Source organism: Cetorhinus maximus, chromosome 13 (genome assembly GCF_964194155.1).
Source record: "Cetorhinus maximus chromosome 13, sCetMax3.hap1.1, whole genome shotgun sequence".
NCBI lineage: Eukaryota > Metazoa > Chordata > Chondrichthyes > Lamniformes > Cetorhinidae > Cetorhinus > Cetorhinus maximus.
The window spans coordinates 98,953,716-98,967,009 of record NC_135891.1 but is presented as its reverse complement, the minus strand read 5'-3'; the positions used below and the strand labels follow the sequence as shown (position 1 = coordinate 98,967,009).

The following is a 13,294-nucleotide window of genomic DNA, read 5'->3' as shown; positions in this document are numbered from 1 at the left end:
CCTGATCTAACCCCACCACCCAACCCCCCCACTGACCTGACTGACTAGTCCCCAACCCGACTAACCAGACCTGACTACCCCCAACCATCTGCCACCCTACCCACCGCCCCACCTCCCTACCCACTGCTATACTATCTACCCAACCACCACCCTACTTCACCCATCTGCCACTTTGCCACCCTACCCATCTGCTATCCTGCCACTCTACCCACATGCCACTCTTACCTCACTCACCCTACCCCCTTACCCACTTATTTCATCTGCCCTATCCCCTTACCCATTTACTTCACCTTCCCTACCTCCTTATCCATTTACCTCACCCGCCCAATCCCTTTATCCACTTGCCTCACCCACCCTACCCCCCTTACTCACTTACCTCACCTGCTCTGCCCCTTACCCACTTACCACAGTCACCATATCTCATCATCCATTTATCTCACCTGCCCTAACCCCTTATCCACTTACTTCACCCACCCTACCCCCTTACCCACTTAGCTTATCTCTACAGCTTTTCAAAGCAGCTTTGGGATATTTAAACTCTTTACTTACCAGAATAAGACAGCTAGTGCCTTACAAAGGGGGCAACGCTTCTGCACAGATTCCCTTCACTGATGTCTCCGAGGTTTCCTGTGCTGAGTGAGTTTGGAAGGATTGCCCATCGGAAGATGGTCCAGAAAAATCGGAGGATGGTAAGCGGGTATTTTTTGTCTGATCAGGGTAGGAAATACGGGTTCTGATCCTCATTAGAAGATCTGGGTCATTGTATAAGTGTAGATGTGAGTAAGTTTTGTCTTGTACAGATCATATGTAAAAATATAAGGCTTAAATAGGCTTTATTGTAAGCCTCTAAGATGGTCAACAGGTGCCATTGTGTCTGTACAGTTGTAAACGATCAATGTGCTTGACTGGTTTAATATATCAAAACAGGAAGAACATTTTTGAAGGTGTGAATGATAATCCATTTTGTGATATGATATCCATTTTGTGATATGATATCCATTTTGTGATATGATATCCATTTTGTACTTAATTCATTCTGGAACAGGCATTGTCAGAGAGACAGATTAACAAGCAAGGCATTATAAGATATTTGCATTTCTAAGTGTGTGTGGATTTTCTGATATTTCTAGGCAAATTAAATCACATCTCTTGGCCATGCGACCAGGATTCTTGAATGTGAAGGTCAGTTATTGTTAATATGGGATAATTTTGCTAATGTACATGCCTTTCTAAAGCATCCTGATATTTTAATGAATATGCTGCAATAAATTAATTTTAATTTCATCCGAGTGTAGTTGTTATGCTGTTTCTGTCACAGTGTGAAGTATAAGCAGACCTGGAAGGATTCACAGAATTGTTATGGAGCAGAAGTAGGACATTTGGCCTATTGTGTCTGCACCAGCTCTCCGAATGTGCAACTCACCTAGTACTTTTCTCCCAACTTCTTCTCGTAACCCGCACATTCTTCCTTTTCAGATAACAGACCAATTCCCTTTTGAATGCTTCAGTTGAACCTGCCTCCACTACAGTCTCGGCAGTGCATTCCAAACCCTAAGCACTCACTGCATTCTCCTCCCCTCAGAACAATTAAGCCGCATTTCATTTTAAACTATGTATGTCGGGAAAAGGGAACAGTTAAACGCCAAAGTAAAAATAAAGGCTGTATACCAAATAATAAGAAACTTTGTAGACTCCTTGTAGAATTTCCTACTCTGAATCATATGATGAAACATCTAAGTAGGACGTGAACTTACTGGATCTGTCTGATATTCTCGGCTGTACAGTTCATGGCAGTTGTTAAAGATATACTCATAAGTGGAATTCAGGCAAGCTTTTACGCAATCTTTCACTACTTGGCTGGCCCGTGGTGGGCTCTGCAGTTCCTGAACCTAAAGAAGAATGAATGAAATTAGTCTGAAAATATTATAAAATTGTATGACATTGTTCTGTACTTTCTTTAATACCTTCAACAGGCAGCACTCCTCAATATAACACTAGATTTTTACATGAATAAGAAATATTATACAAAACTGAAAAACTTTCACAGCTGAATTTTACTTCCTTTTGGAAAAACTACATGCATTGCCCTACAATTGAAAAACATATACATCTTCAACCCCATATTCTCCATGGATTTTTGATTGTGTAATCAAGAAATCATGAGGGACGGTAATGCCTCAGTAAATGACTACACATCCAAATCGGAGATGATTTCAAGATCCTCCATTTAATGTTCTCTACACCCAAATTTGCTTAAGCTACATCCTGAGTCTTTTAATAGATACATTCCGTCCCCTTCAAAGTCTCAATTTCTTTCTTCTTAATGTTCACATCGGATCTTTTAATTTGCAGATCCCACCTGCACAGTTTAAATATTTTCATAATCTCCAAATCAAACAGTGCTTTGCCTTGATATCTGTGGAATAATTCATTTGTTAAATCAAGAGATATGAGGATAGTGCGGAAAAATGGTTTTGAGGTAGATGATCAGCCACGATCCAATTGAATGGCAGAGCAGGCTCAAGGTGCCAAATGGCCTACCCTTGCACCTATTTCCTATGTTTCCAACATTATGTGCAAACATACAAAAATAACAGACAGCAAGAGATCAAAACTAGTCTAGAAGATCACTTTGACCCCGATTAAGATTCAAGTTGTTTATTTATGCAATAAGTCACTTCATAAGCACAAGGGCTTGTAAGTGTCTTGTTTTTTGGTTAGATCCCAAGTAATCCATTGCTCAATTATACCCCTCACCAAGAAAGGCAGCTTTTTTTTGCAAGAAGCAGAAGTATCAGAAGTTTAAAGGATGTAATTTTAATAATACCCAAAATTTAGCAGTAAAGGAGTACCTAAAGCTACCGGATTGTCTGGTAAGTGAATACTCTTAAAAATTCATAATTTTGTGCAGATATTTGGGGTATAGAGAAAAGGTGCTCCAACTATTAAGAGCTTTAATCAGACTTCATTTCAAGAACTGAACTCAATTTTGGGCACCACGCCTCGGGAAGAATATACAAGACCCTGTCCCTGTACTTGTTTTTATGTTCCTGAACAGCAAATTCTCTTGTTAAGTGTACAACAGTCTACAGGTAGCCTGTTCAGTCTCCCCACATATTTGCTTTCGTACAGTTTACATGAAAATAGGTCTCATGATAGCAAAACTAGTAAGAAATATTTCATAATGATTTTAAAAAAACACATTCTAAAATTACATGACTCTGCTGGTTCATGGAAGATTTTGCAATATGTAAATGAGTTTGAGCAGAAACTTGAGCAAAACATTTTCTTTGCCAAACTAGAACAATTTTGCTCGTTATTTTTTTTAAACTGGTGCAAAAAATAGTGAAAACTTGATTTACACTGGACATAATTTGCACTTGAAATGCCTCAACCTTTTGCGCTAGTTTGGCTAATTTTGGGTGAATGGTGTGCAACCTAGCAGAAACTCCAGGTTGATATGTTTTCACGTTGTGAGTATATTGTGTAGCTCAAGCTGTGTTTTTCTGTTTAAAAAAGTATTAGATAAATAAACTATATTTATTAACCTACCTTCATTCGAAAGAAGGTTATACTGGTTAAAAGATCAACTGTAGACTTCAAATCTTGTAGCCTTTCAGGACTGCTTGCTGGAAAATTGTTCTGTTTAAAAGGAAGTATTTTATCCGCAATTGCAAACTACACTCTTAAATAAAATAAAACAAATCCATTTGAATTTTAATGACATTATAAAGTATAGAGCGCATTCTAACTGTGTATAATCCAGGGTTTCAGCATTTCAGCTCCATATATCAACATTCTTGTACCATGGGACAAATTCAACAATAGCAAACATTTTTGTGGCTTCATTTGGTCTGCATTTCAGGTTGTTGAACTTTCAATTATATTTATTTTCTAACCATACGTTTTATTCCATCCTTCCCAACAACTTTATGTGTAACTCTTATGCAACGGAAGTTTTATGTTGCAGACAGCATAGCCTACAAATCATTACATAAATCTTCAAGTAATAAGCTAGACCTCCCGAGACTATCAGATTTCACATTGTGCGTGGGAGAGGTGTGGAAGAGGCGGTGTTACAATTTACACTAATAACATTAGAATTGTATGGTACCAAGTAAACTTGCTGCAGCTTTTGATTTGTTTAATACACCTACAGTAGAGTAGATTAAGTCTTGACACAAAAATTAATACATTTATCGTAACCTCTTGTAGCAGGGAAGAGACTACACCATGCAATAGGACTCTGCCTGTTTATCAGATCAAATAGTCATGCACCAATTTCATGATGTTGTGCCTCATGACCCAAGGGAGTTTGAAATATGTTCAACTGCATAGTGTCTAAAATGGGCATTTGTTCCCTTGCAGGTGCTAATGAGGAACCTGTTTCAGGGCATATTGTTGAAATAGTTTAGCACTAATATGAGCTGGGCCAGTTCCACTCAGATATTTAGCCACTTCGGCGGCCTAACCAGTGGTTAAAGGGGACTGTCAGCCAAAGATATGCACTTTCTAAAAATTTACTGTCACGTAGAGCTAAGAGGAGCAGGGGTTCTCCTCCTAGCTCCACAACATTACTGCAGGTCACTGCTAGCCTGTGTCAGCCCCTCTCCACCTCCAGGCCTGACCTGAGGGCCGAAGTGAGCATCCCCAATTGCAGAGTTGCAGACTGTCATATATACATTACTTTTTGGTTGTATAATACATATTTTAAAGTTTATTTGAGAACAAATGTGCTCAAAGGGTTAAAACCTTAGAATAAATAATTAAGCAAAAATGTTAATATTGTTTCAGCACTATGACTTTAAATTAAGCTTCAGTACAATTACCTTCATATAAACATAAAACATTGCTGATGCTGGAACTCTGAAACAAAAGCAGAAAATGCTGGAAATACTCAGCATGTTAACTTGCTGAGTGTTTCCAGCATTTTCTGTTAATTTCAATTACCTTAACTCTACACTAAATGGTGTCTCTATTCTAGACATCGGATTCCTGACACACCACTTTCAATTCAAACAGATATGAGCAATTTCTTGCTGTCAGTTTGAGCCTACCAAAAAAAATATAAAACTGCCAATATCCTTTTCCATTAGTGATAATTAGTAACTGGAAAGGTTATCCAGGGCTCTACATTAACTTCTTTTCGTACTACTACTAAACTGCTGTAACCCTCTCCCAGACACATCTATAATAGGCTTGGAACTGCAAAATATATCCATGACAACTTGTTTAACACTTAATATCTCAGTGTCAATTTAGTTAATGCAGTAGGTTAATACTGTAACAAAAAAATATTGTATCAACACAAGTCCAAACATGAGAATGAGTATCTCATTCTGGGACACCAAGCCTGACAATCTAAGCAAGATACTTATTTCTCCATTGTAACTGTAGTTTCTTTTATTGTGGTTGCTATTTTCTGAATCCAGTACAGGTTAGGTAAACCTCAAAGGTGACTGACATTAACACAGGCTACTGTATCTTTTGTACAACATTATTTTTAATTTCTAATAAAGATTTTTATTACTATTTTTAATGATGGCATAATTCTACTTAGGTGAAAAGAAACTCAAAAAACACTTTTTGTGCCAAAACTCACCCTATACATTGACAGATCAATGCGAAGAGAATTGTGCAGTTGGTCCAGAAGTTTTACAAACCTCTCTTTCTGCAAGAGAAAACAGAAACATCTTAATAATGATTTGAAATTCAAGAGTAGATTTTCAACCTGCTGCCTGGCCATTAAATTCCTGTCACATATTAGTTACCCCTTTTAGAAACTGCCCAATTTTCATTTCTATTGATTCTGTTGGAAACAAAACATGTCCCTATACGTTTAAGTAGACAGTATCTCTCATTAATGATCCGCCTATCTAAGTAATAGTATATCATCTCAATCAAAATAAATCATTTGGACAAATTATTCTGAATTGATTCAAAAGAACTAAACATTACCAACACTCTGTCATTCATGAAAACAAAGCAGTTATAGAATTAGAACCATGACTCATACACATAATAGCTATACCACTATGGTATGGCACTGACTTTCCTTTTTACTGCTTTTCCACATGATTCGAACACCCAAAACTCCACTGGGATTCTACAATGGAACATAGCCATCATGTTCTGCAGAAAACTGTACAGTATTATTTTATTATCAACATATATGGTGTCATACTTATTGGAGAATGCTTTAAACTTATGTGATTTTCTATCTCATATAAAATTAACCCATGAAGAATTTTTGTGTGTGCTTTGTCTTACGAGAAATACATGAAATTAATGGATAGAATGGGTATTGAACTGGTATAATTCAAAGAATTGCACTAATAATAATGCTTGGCCAAATGGATCTGCACTAATGTTCATATGTTTGTTTCAAAATATGTTCAGTGTTTTCAAATAATGTTTGATTCACCTCCTTCGCTCTCCTAGAATGACTATCGATCTTTACACACATTTTCTTTTTCTGGGACAGACATGTCTCATTGCCACGAGTCTATATACACCATTGCCAATGAAGAAAATAATCTGCACCGAGAGATGGGGTGAATTTTACAGCTGTTTCGCCAGGGGCGGGGTTGTAAAATGTGGCGAGCTGTTAAAAAGTCCATTGACTTTGGCAGGTCCATAAAATCCCTCCGACATAAAATTCCACCCATAGAGCTGACTAAAGCCAACGTTTAAAATCACATGTATACACATTATCTGAAGTCAAAACAACTCTGCATAAGAGGAAGTATGATATCAAGAAACTTCTAAAGGCTAAAAGCAATTTTCTGATGTAATGATGGTTTCCAGGTTTTCAAACTATTGAGAATGAAACAAAAATTTGTATTTATATGGTATCTTTCACACAATAAAATGTCCTAAAGGCGTAAGAAAGTTCATCAACGAGTGTTAACATTTTTAGTGTGTCAGTGAGTAAGTAAAGATTAATTACCTTATTTGAAGAAGCATCCTCCTTACAATGTTAGGATTGTCCAGTAACAGGCCACAACATGCTGGGAAAGTCACAAAGGGATAGCCACCCTTTTAAGAAAATTGTGATATCAGTGGCATGTCCACATGACTCACAATGGTTCCATATATAAGGGCGAACATTGTCTTGGGGCATCATGTTATTTTGTTCCAAGACATTTCTTGAAGACATGTTTTACATAGTTGAACATTTTCCAAGGCTTGAGGGAATGGCAGAGTAGGTGTGTGGAGGATGCTCACCATTTAACCACTTACCTGAGAGCTATATCTGACAGGAACATTTCAAACTGCATCTATTCACGTAATTTCTGAATATTTAGACAAGCAATGATAAGTTACCGAGGACAGACATGTCCTATTGCCACGATGCAGCCAGTTTATGTACACCATTGTCAATGAAAAAATAAACTTCGCCAAGAGATAGGGTGGAATTTTACAGCCCCGTTTCGGTAGGGACAGGGCTGTAAAATGCAGTGAGCCGTTCAAAAGTTCATTGACTTCAGCGGGACCAGAAAATCTCACCGGCGTAAAATTCCGCCCAGAGAGTTGACTAAAGCCAATTTTTAAAATCACATGTACACAGGTTATCTGAAGTCAAAATAAGAATAATTAAGTGTTCTATTTTGTCACAGTTACCCAATGTATATTATCTATGGACACCTGTTTCAGGAATAATCAAGACGCAGTCATGCTGTGACTTATCATTTTGTGTTTCCTACCAGTTACATGGCAACAGAGTAACCTGCTTTCAAGAAGTCATCTGGGAAATCAATTTTCAATGACAGGCTTACTAAGTACCTTAGGTTTACATAAAGTCGACAGCTTCTGAGATGCTTGGAGACATTTGGTACATTCCAGCTACAGTGCCTCAATAATCCACACAATGAAGATTATCTTTTACCTCAAATTTCTGAAGAGGAGAACATAAGTCTGAGAACACATGACGATCTACTTCAGCTCAGTCACCATGATGGCTCAACAATTCATCTCCTGCTGCAGGAATTTTTTCCAGTATAAATGAGTGAGATTGGTCACGTGGGTAATGCCTCAGATGTCACAAAATATCTTAAAAGGCAACTTTATAAGTAATATTTTCCAGTATGCCAGTAGTGCATAGAAGATCAAATTCATAGAAGAATGAGAAATATACAAGAACAATTGGAATTCAGTGTTTGCAAACTTGGCAAGGCATATTGGCTCTCTTAAACCATGATAATAATGATGACTTTGTCTTTTGTGTGGACTATTAGTCCCAGATACCAGCAATCTAAGCTTTCAAAATGTCAAAATAATGCATATTTACATCTGATTTTCTCCCAATATACAATATTTTCATTACAAACTTTGAGACTTAAGTCACGAAGTAACAAAGAATGTTTGATCTTAAACTATCTAATTTAGTGCCTATTTAAACTATTTGAAAATAGTTAACTTACATTTATTAAGGTGGTATGCAGTTCATAAATTATTCATTTAAAAGGGTCATGTTCCAAGAAGTACTGTGCCTTTATAAATTATTACTGTAATATACGGAACGATTATGGTGCATTTTCACTAGCTGCATAAACCAATAGATTGCAAATCGGCTATAAACTTTTTATTAACCTTTCTAAACACCTATGTTTTTACAGCACATTAATTTAAATCTTAATCTGTAGGAGGAAGGAAGAATCAAGACTATGAAAACATAACAGCTTAACAGGTTATTTTTGTGGGAACTCATTTACAAAGTGACTGTGAGTACAACAACTGGAGTTATAACATGGGTGGTAGGGTTCTGAAAATAACTGGAAGATTTTATCAGCTGAATGGCCTTACAGTTATTGCATGCTGACTTTGGGTGACAGAGAAAAGGCATGGGAGTGAGATAAGCTGAATTTCTCTTGAATTCAGAGAGATTTGTATAAATCTTTGCACATTTATGACACGATTGATGAAAACTTGAGACAAACTACCACAGTAGTGGTACTTGATGGGCCAACTGGGCTCTTGCTATGCTATAACCAAGCAATGATTTGATCATAAAGTAGCAGTTGCATTGCTCACTCTGAATTAGAGATTTTAAAACAGGGATGTTATGCCATGTAGTATTCCCAGGGGCACGGATTCCTCAATATTGGGGGATCTAGGGGGCAGTTGGTTCCATTGGCATCCACTACCAACTTGCCCATTGGCCCTTTTGCATATAGTATGGTCTGATATGAACATTCAACACTTTGGTCTGGAATTTCCTCCCTGGGCGCAACCAGGAAGTTAAATCTGAAAACGCACCCAATGTCATGTCCATTCTGCTGACGCCAAGTTACACCCAAGTATCTTCTCAATCTTATTTGAAAATGCCCAAACTTAAAATGGGCATAAATCATTCAAAGCAAATTCGGGCCCAAGGAAGGCAGTATGTTTCTTCTTGAAGTATAAAAAAAATAGAAATTTCAACTCATTTAACCACCATTCATGCCCATCGGGCACAGCATGTTTAGGAATCTCAATCAGGGAAGCTCTTCAATTTTTAATGTTACTTAGGCCATAAAAATGTTTTAAACTAAACAGAAAATAGCACTCAGTAAGGAGAATTGAAAAGAAGTTTTAAAAAATTAAAATTGAAATAAAACATCAGGAGGATAACTTTAATTCCTGCTGCACCTGAAAATCTGGTTGTGTGTGGTCAGTTTTATGGGCAAACATTAAATCAGGCAGAGGGTTTGATATCTGACCATAAAAGATCAAGGAGATTTGGGCATCTCATATTTATGCATTTAACTCACTTCTGCCCAAAATTCTGAGATCCTTTAAACCATGCAATTGGACTTTTAATGCATCTCTGGGTGCTCCAGGCTATAGTCCGAAGATAACGAGAGCACAATTTGTTACATCTAGTATTCTTATTTTTTATGTCTTGATCTCATCACTGATTAGATGATATGAAACAATTACTACTGCAATACATAGCAGGAACTATTATGCTATATTTCAGATGACTACCATGATTATCAGTGTGAATTATTACAATACTTTGTAAAAAATGGAATCATTTCCTATGTACAGTAGGATGCGTGAGTTTAGATCAACACCTGTTTTTAACTTCTAGCCTTTCTGTGGATACATACAAGATAAAGGCCCCTGTTAAAAATAGTTTATCGATGAACAAATTCTGACATCTTTTCTACCATCCTAACAATGAAGGTTATAAATTGTCCATGGACTATTGGTTCAAATTTCACACAGTCTTTGCAGAAAAGAAAAATTGCATACAAGCTAATTTCAATCTTGCTGTCCAAAGTTTAACCAAGTACACGTCAATGAAATTGGAGGTGAATTTTCACAATCTTCACAGAAAGTTTTAGATGACTTTACAGTTACAGAGAATCAATGTAAAATGTGAAAAATCTGCTGCCCTGTTATTAATACATACCCCAAAATTGGAGGCTGAAAAACGATCAGAGGCAGATACATTGGTAGAGGCAGTGGTATGCGCATAGTAAGCATTGATATTTGCCAACAGAGTACTCATTACAGCTGGTACTCCAGGGCACATGTACTTTGAAGACAGGCAGGCAAAATGCCTACAAAGGTATAATAGAAATACAATAGTTAGAGGCAATAGCACATTTTTCTAAATTTTAATTTGTCTTTTAAATATACAATATCTGTTGAAGATAAATGCAATCCCAATAGTAGCTCTAACTCTTAATAGCTGAATTATATCATTTAAAACTTGTATGGTCCCAGGTATGTGCTATTTATGTTAAAATAATCCCACTTGGGTCTGTGATGAGTGGAGCTACAACTGGTAATGCCTTAGGTTAGAGGCAGAAACTTAGCTGTCCAATGGTCACTGTCAAAGATGCATATGTGCACATTGAATAAAGGCTGGATAAGACTTGACTATCTTTCCTCCCTATCACAGTGAAACAGCCTACTGACACTAGAACAAGACATACACTTGAGTAGTAGTCAAGGGAACAGGAAATCAGAGGCTGCCTTGCTCATAGCAGAATACAACAGTCAACACATTCAACCCAGGTGTACAGTGGAGAACAATCGACAGCAAAAGTTTCTAAGAAAAGGGAAATTGTAACTGGAACAGAAATATTAAGCAAGTAATGGCTGGAGCTGCCAACCTATGGAGTGGTGATTTGCTAAAGATATGAAACCAGAGGTCAACTTTTTGAAGAGTTAGATAAAATGTTTTAATTGGCTATATTATTTCATCTCAGCATAGCAGAAATTCATATGGCAAGGAACAAACATTCCCTTAGCAAAAGCACTGTCAGGAATGGCAGTCACACCAATGGTAATAAATGATGTTGTTTTTAGTGGTTTGAAGAGATGCCACATGCTTACACTCTGCATTTTTACTGAGGGATCTACTGGGTGCAGTATTTATGAAAACATTGACATGAGGTGTTGTGGTCAAAGAATAGTTCCTGCTAGTTATAGGAATTAAGGTAAAATATAAATATTTGTGAAAACATTGACATATTTTACAATCCTCTGATTGGACCACACTACAATATTTTTAATCACATTGAAGGGAGAACCATTAATGTTGCGTACTTAATGCCAGCATGGGGCAGATCATTTCACTCATTCTTTCAAAAAGAGATCATTGAAACAGCCGCATAAACTTACGTCATAGCCTGATAAATGGATTCTATACCAAATCGCATTGCAAACTCATCCACTATTTCTTGGGCAGTTTCATCAAAATAAACTTTCCAGGCATCATCTCCCTTTGCATCTGGGATCTTCACGACTCCATTGTTTTGTATATCCGTCAGGTAATGAAACTGATTCTGTATGAAGAAGTATACAAAAATCACAACGTTCTTTGACAGTAAAACAACAACTAAAGCTGTTTATACAGACAACTTGTTTGAAACTTTTAACTAAGGCATTGTTATGTGAGGACTATTATTGTATCACTACAATTATATATTAAATATACATCTGCATTACACAGGGCAAGCTATTTGGAGGAAAGGGGAAAATGGGTTGCTTTGTTCCTTCCAATTTGTGAAACTGTCCACAGTACTGTATATAAATGGAACCGTTACATCAATAAACTTCAAGTAAATCTGGTTCTGAATGTTGGCATAAATGGGGTGCAATACCAGTTGTATACTCCAATGAAAAATTTCAGGACTGCCACTAAAATTGAAAACAAAATTTTAAGCTGAAGGAAACAAAGGAACAAATTCCCCATGAAAACGCAAGCTTCATCAACACTAAAGTCAGAAAGATCTTGAGAATTACACTCAGCCAAGAACAATTAGGCTGTAGCCTAATCAAGAAATTCAACTGATACTATAAAGCGATTTGTAAGTTAACTGAATCCAGTTGGTGATTTTGAATCTCTTCTGAAGTTGATGTTTTATTTGACTATAAGTGATAAGGGCCTGAATTTTTCCCACGTTGAGCAGGCTCGGTGGGAGCGATCGGGTTTGCGCTGCCATTTTACGCGGGCGGGTGGGAGCGATCAGGTCCACGCTGCCATTTTACGCAGGTGGGTGGGAGCGATCGGGTTCGCGCTGCCATTTTACGCGGATGGGTGGGAGCGATTGGGTCCGTGCTGCCATTTTACGCGGGTGGGTGGGAGCGATTGGGTCCGCGCTGCCATTTTACACGGGTGGGTGGGAGCAATCGGGTTCGCGCTGCCATTTTACGCGGGTGGGTGGGAGCGATCGGGTCCGCGCTGCCATTTTACACGGGTGGGTGGGAGCAATCGGGTTCGCGCTGCCATTTTACGCGGGTGGGCCAATTGAGGCCCGCCCAGTGTAATGTGAGACTCCGGCATCAGCGTGAAGGTGGGAGCTCAATGTCCGCCGGGTCCAATGCTGACCCAGCGGCCTATTCAAAAGCGCGCAGGCAGCTATGCCAATGCTGTCATTGACTTGGAGTACTGTTGCCATGCAGAACGTCGTTACAGAGCAGGGCAGGCGGGAGGGCAGGTCAGCGGGGCAGACGGCCCTGAGGTTTTCTGACAAGTGTCTCGCTGCCCTCCTGGAGGAGGGAGCAGCTCGGAGAGAGATCCTTGTCCCCAGGGGCAGGAGGAGGAGCCCCCCCCCCACAACCTCACCAAACATGCCTGGGAGGAGGTGGCATCCAGGCTGAGCTCCCATGATGGGGTGAGGCGCACACGGGTGCAGTGCCATAAGCGGCTAAATAACCTCCTGCAATCGGGAAGGGGGAGTACCGAGATGGCATGGGCTACTTAGCACAGCAGTTAGGAACAGCCCCCCTGCCCCCTGCCCACCTTGGGCCTTGAGAGTTCTTAGAGTGTGAGTGGCAAATGTCAATGAGGCAG

The 13,294-nt window shown here is 38.5% G+C and overlaps 1 protein-coding gene across 1 annotated transcript in view; it reads right to left on the bottom strand.

Moving 5' to 3' along the window:
- The window catches only part of LOC144688872 (protein unc-13 homolog A-like), a 425,192-nt gene that overhangs the window by 115,688 nt on the left and 296,210 nt on the right, over positions 1 to 13,294 (bottom strand). The window contains exons 21-25 of the mRNA XM_078555875.1: positions 11,620 to 11,783; positions 10,400 to 10,550; positions 5,603 to 5,671; positions 3,553 to 3,642; positions 1,755 to 1,889 (exon numbers count right to left, since the gene is read on the bottom strand). Coding sequence (XP_078412001.1) covers positions 1,755 to 1,889; positions 3,553 to 3,642; positions 5,603 to 5,671; positions 10,400 to 10,550; positions 11,620 to 11,783 — 609 coding nt within the window. The remainder of the gene's footprint in view (positions 1 to 1,754; positions 1,890 to 3,552; positions 3,643 to 5,602; positions 5,672 to 10,399; positions 10,551 to 11,619; positions 11,784 to 13,294) is intronic.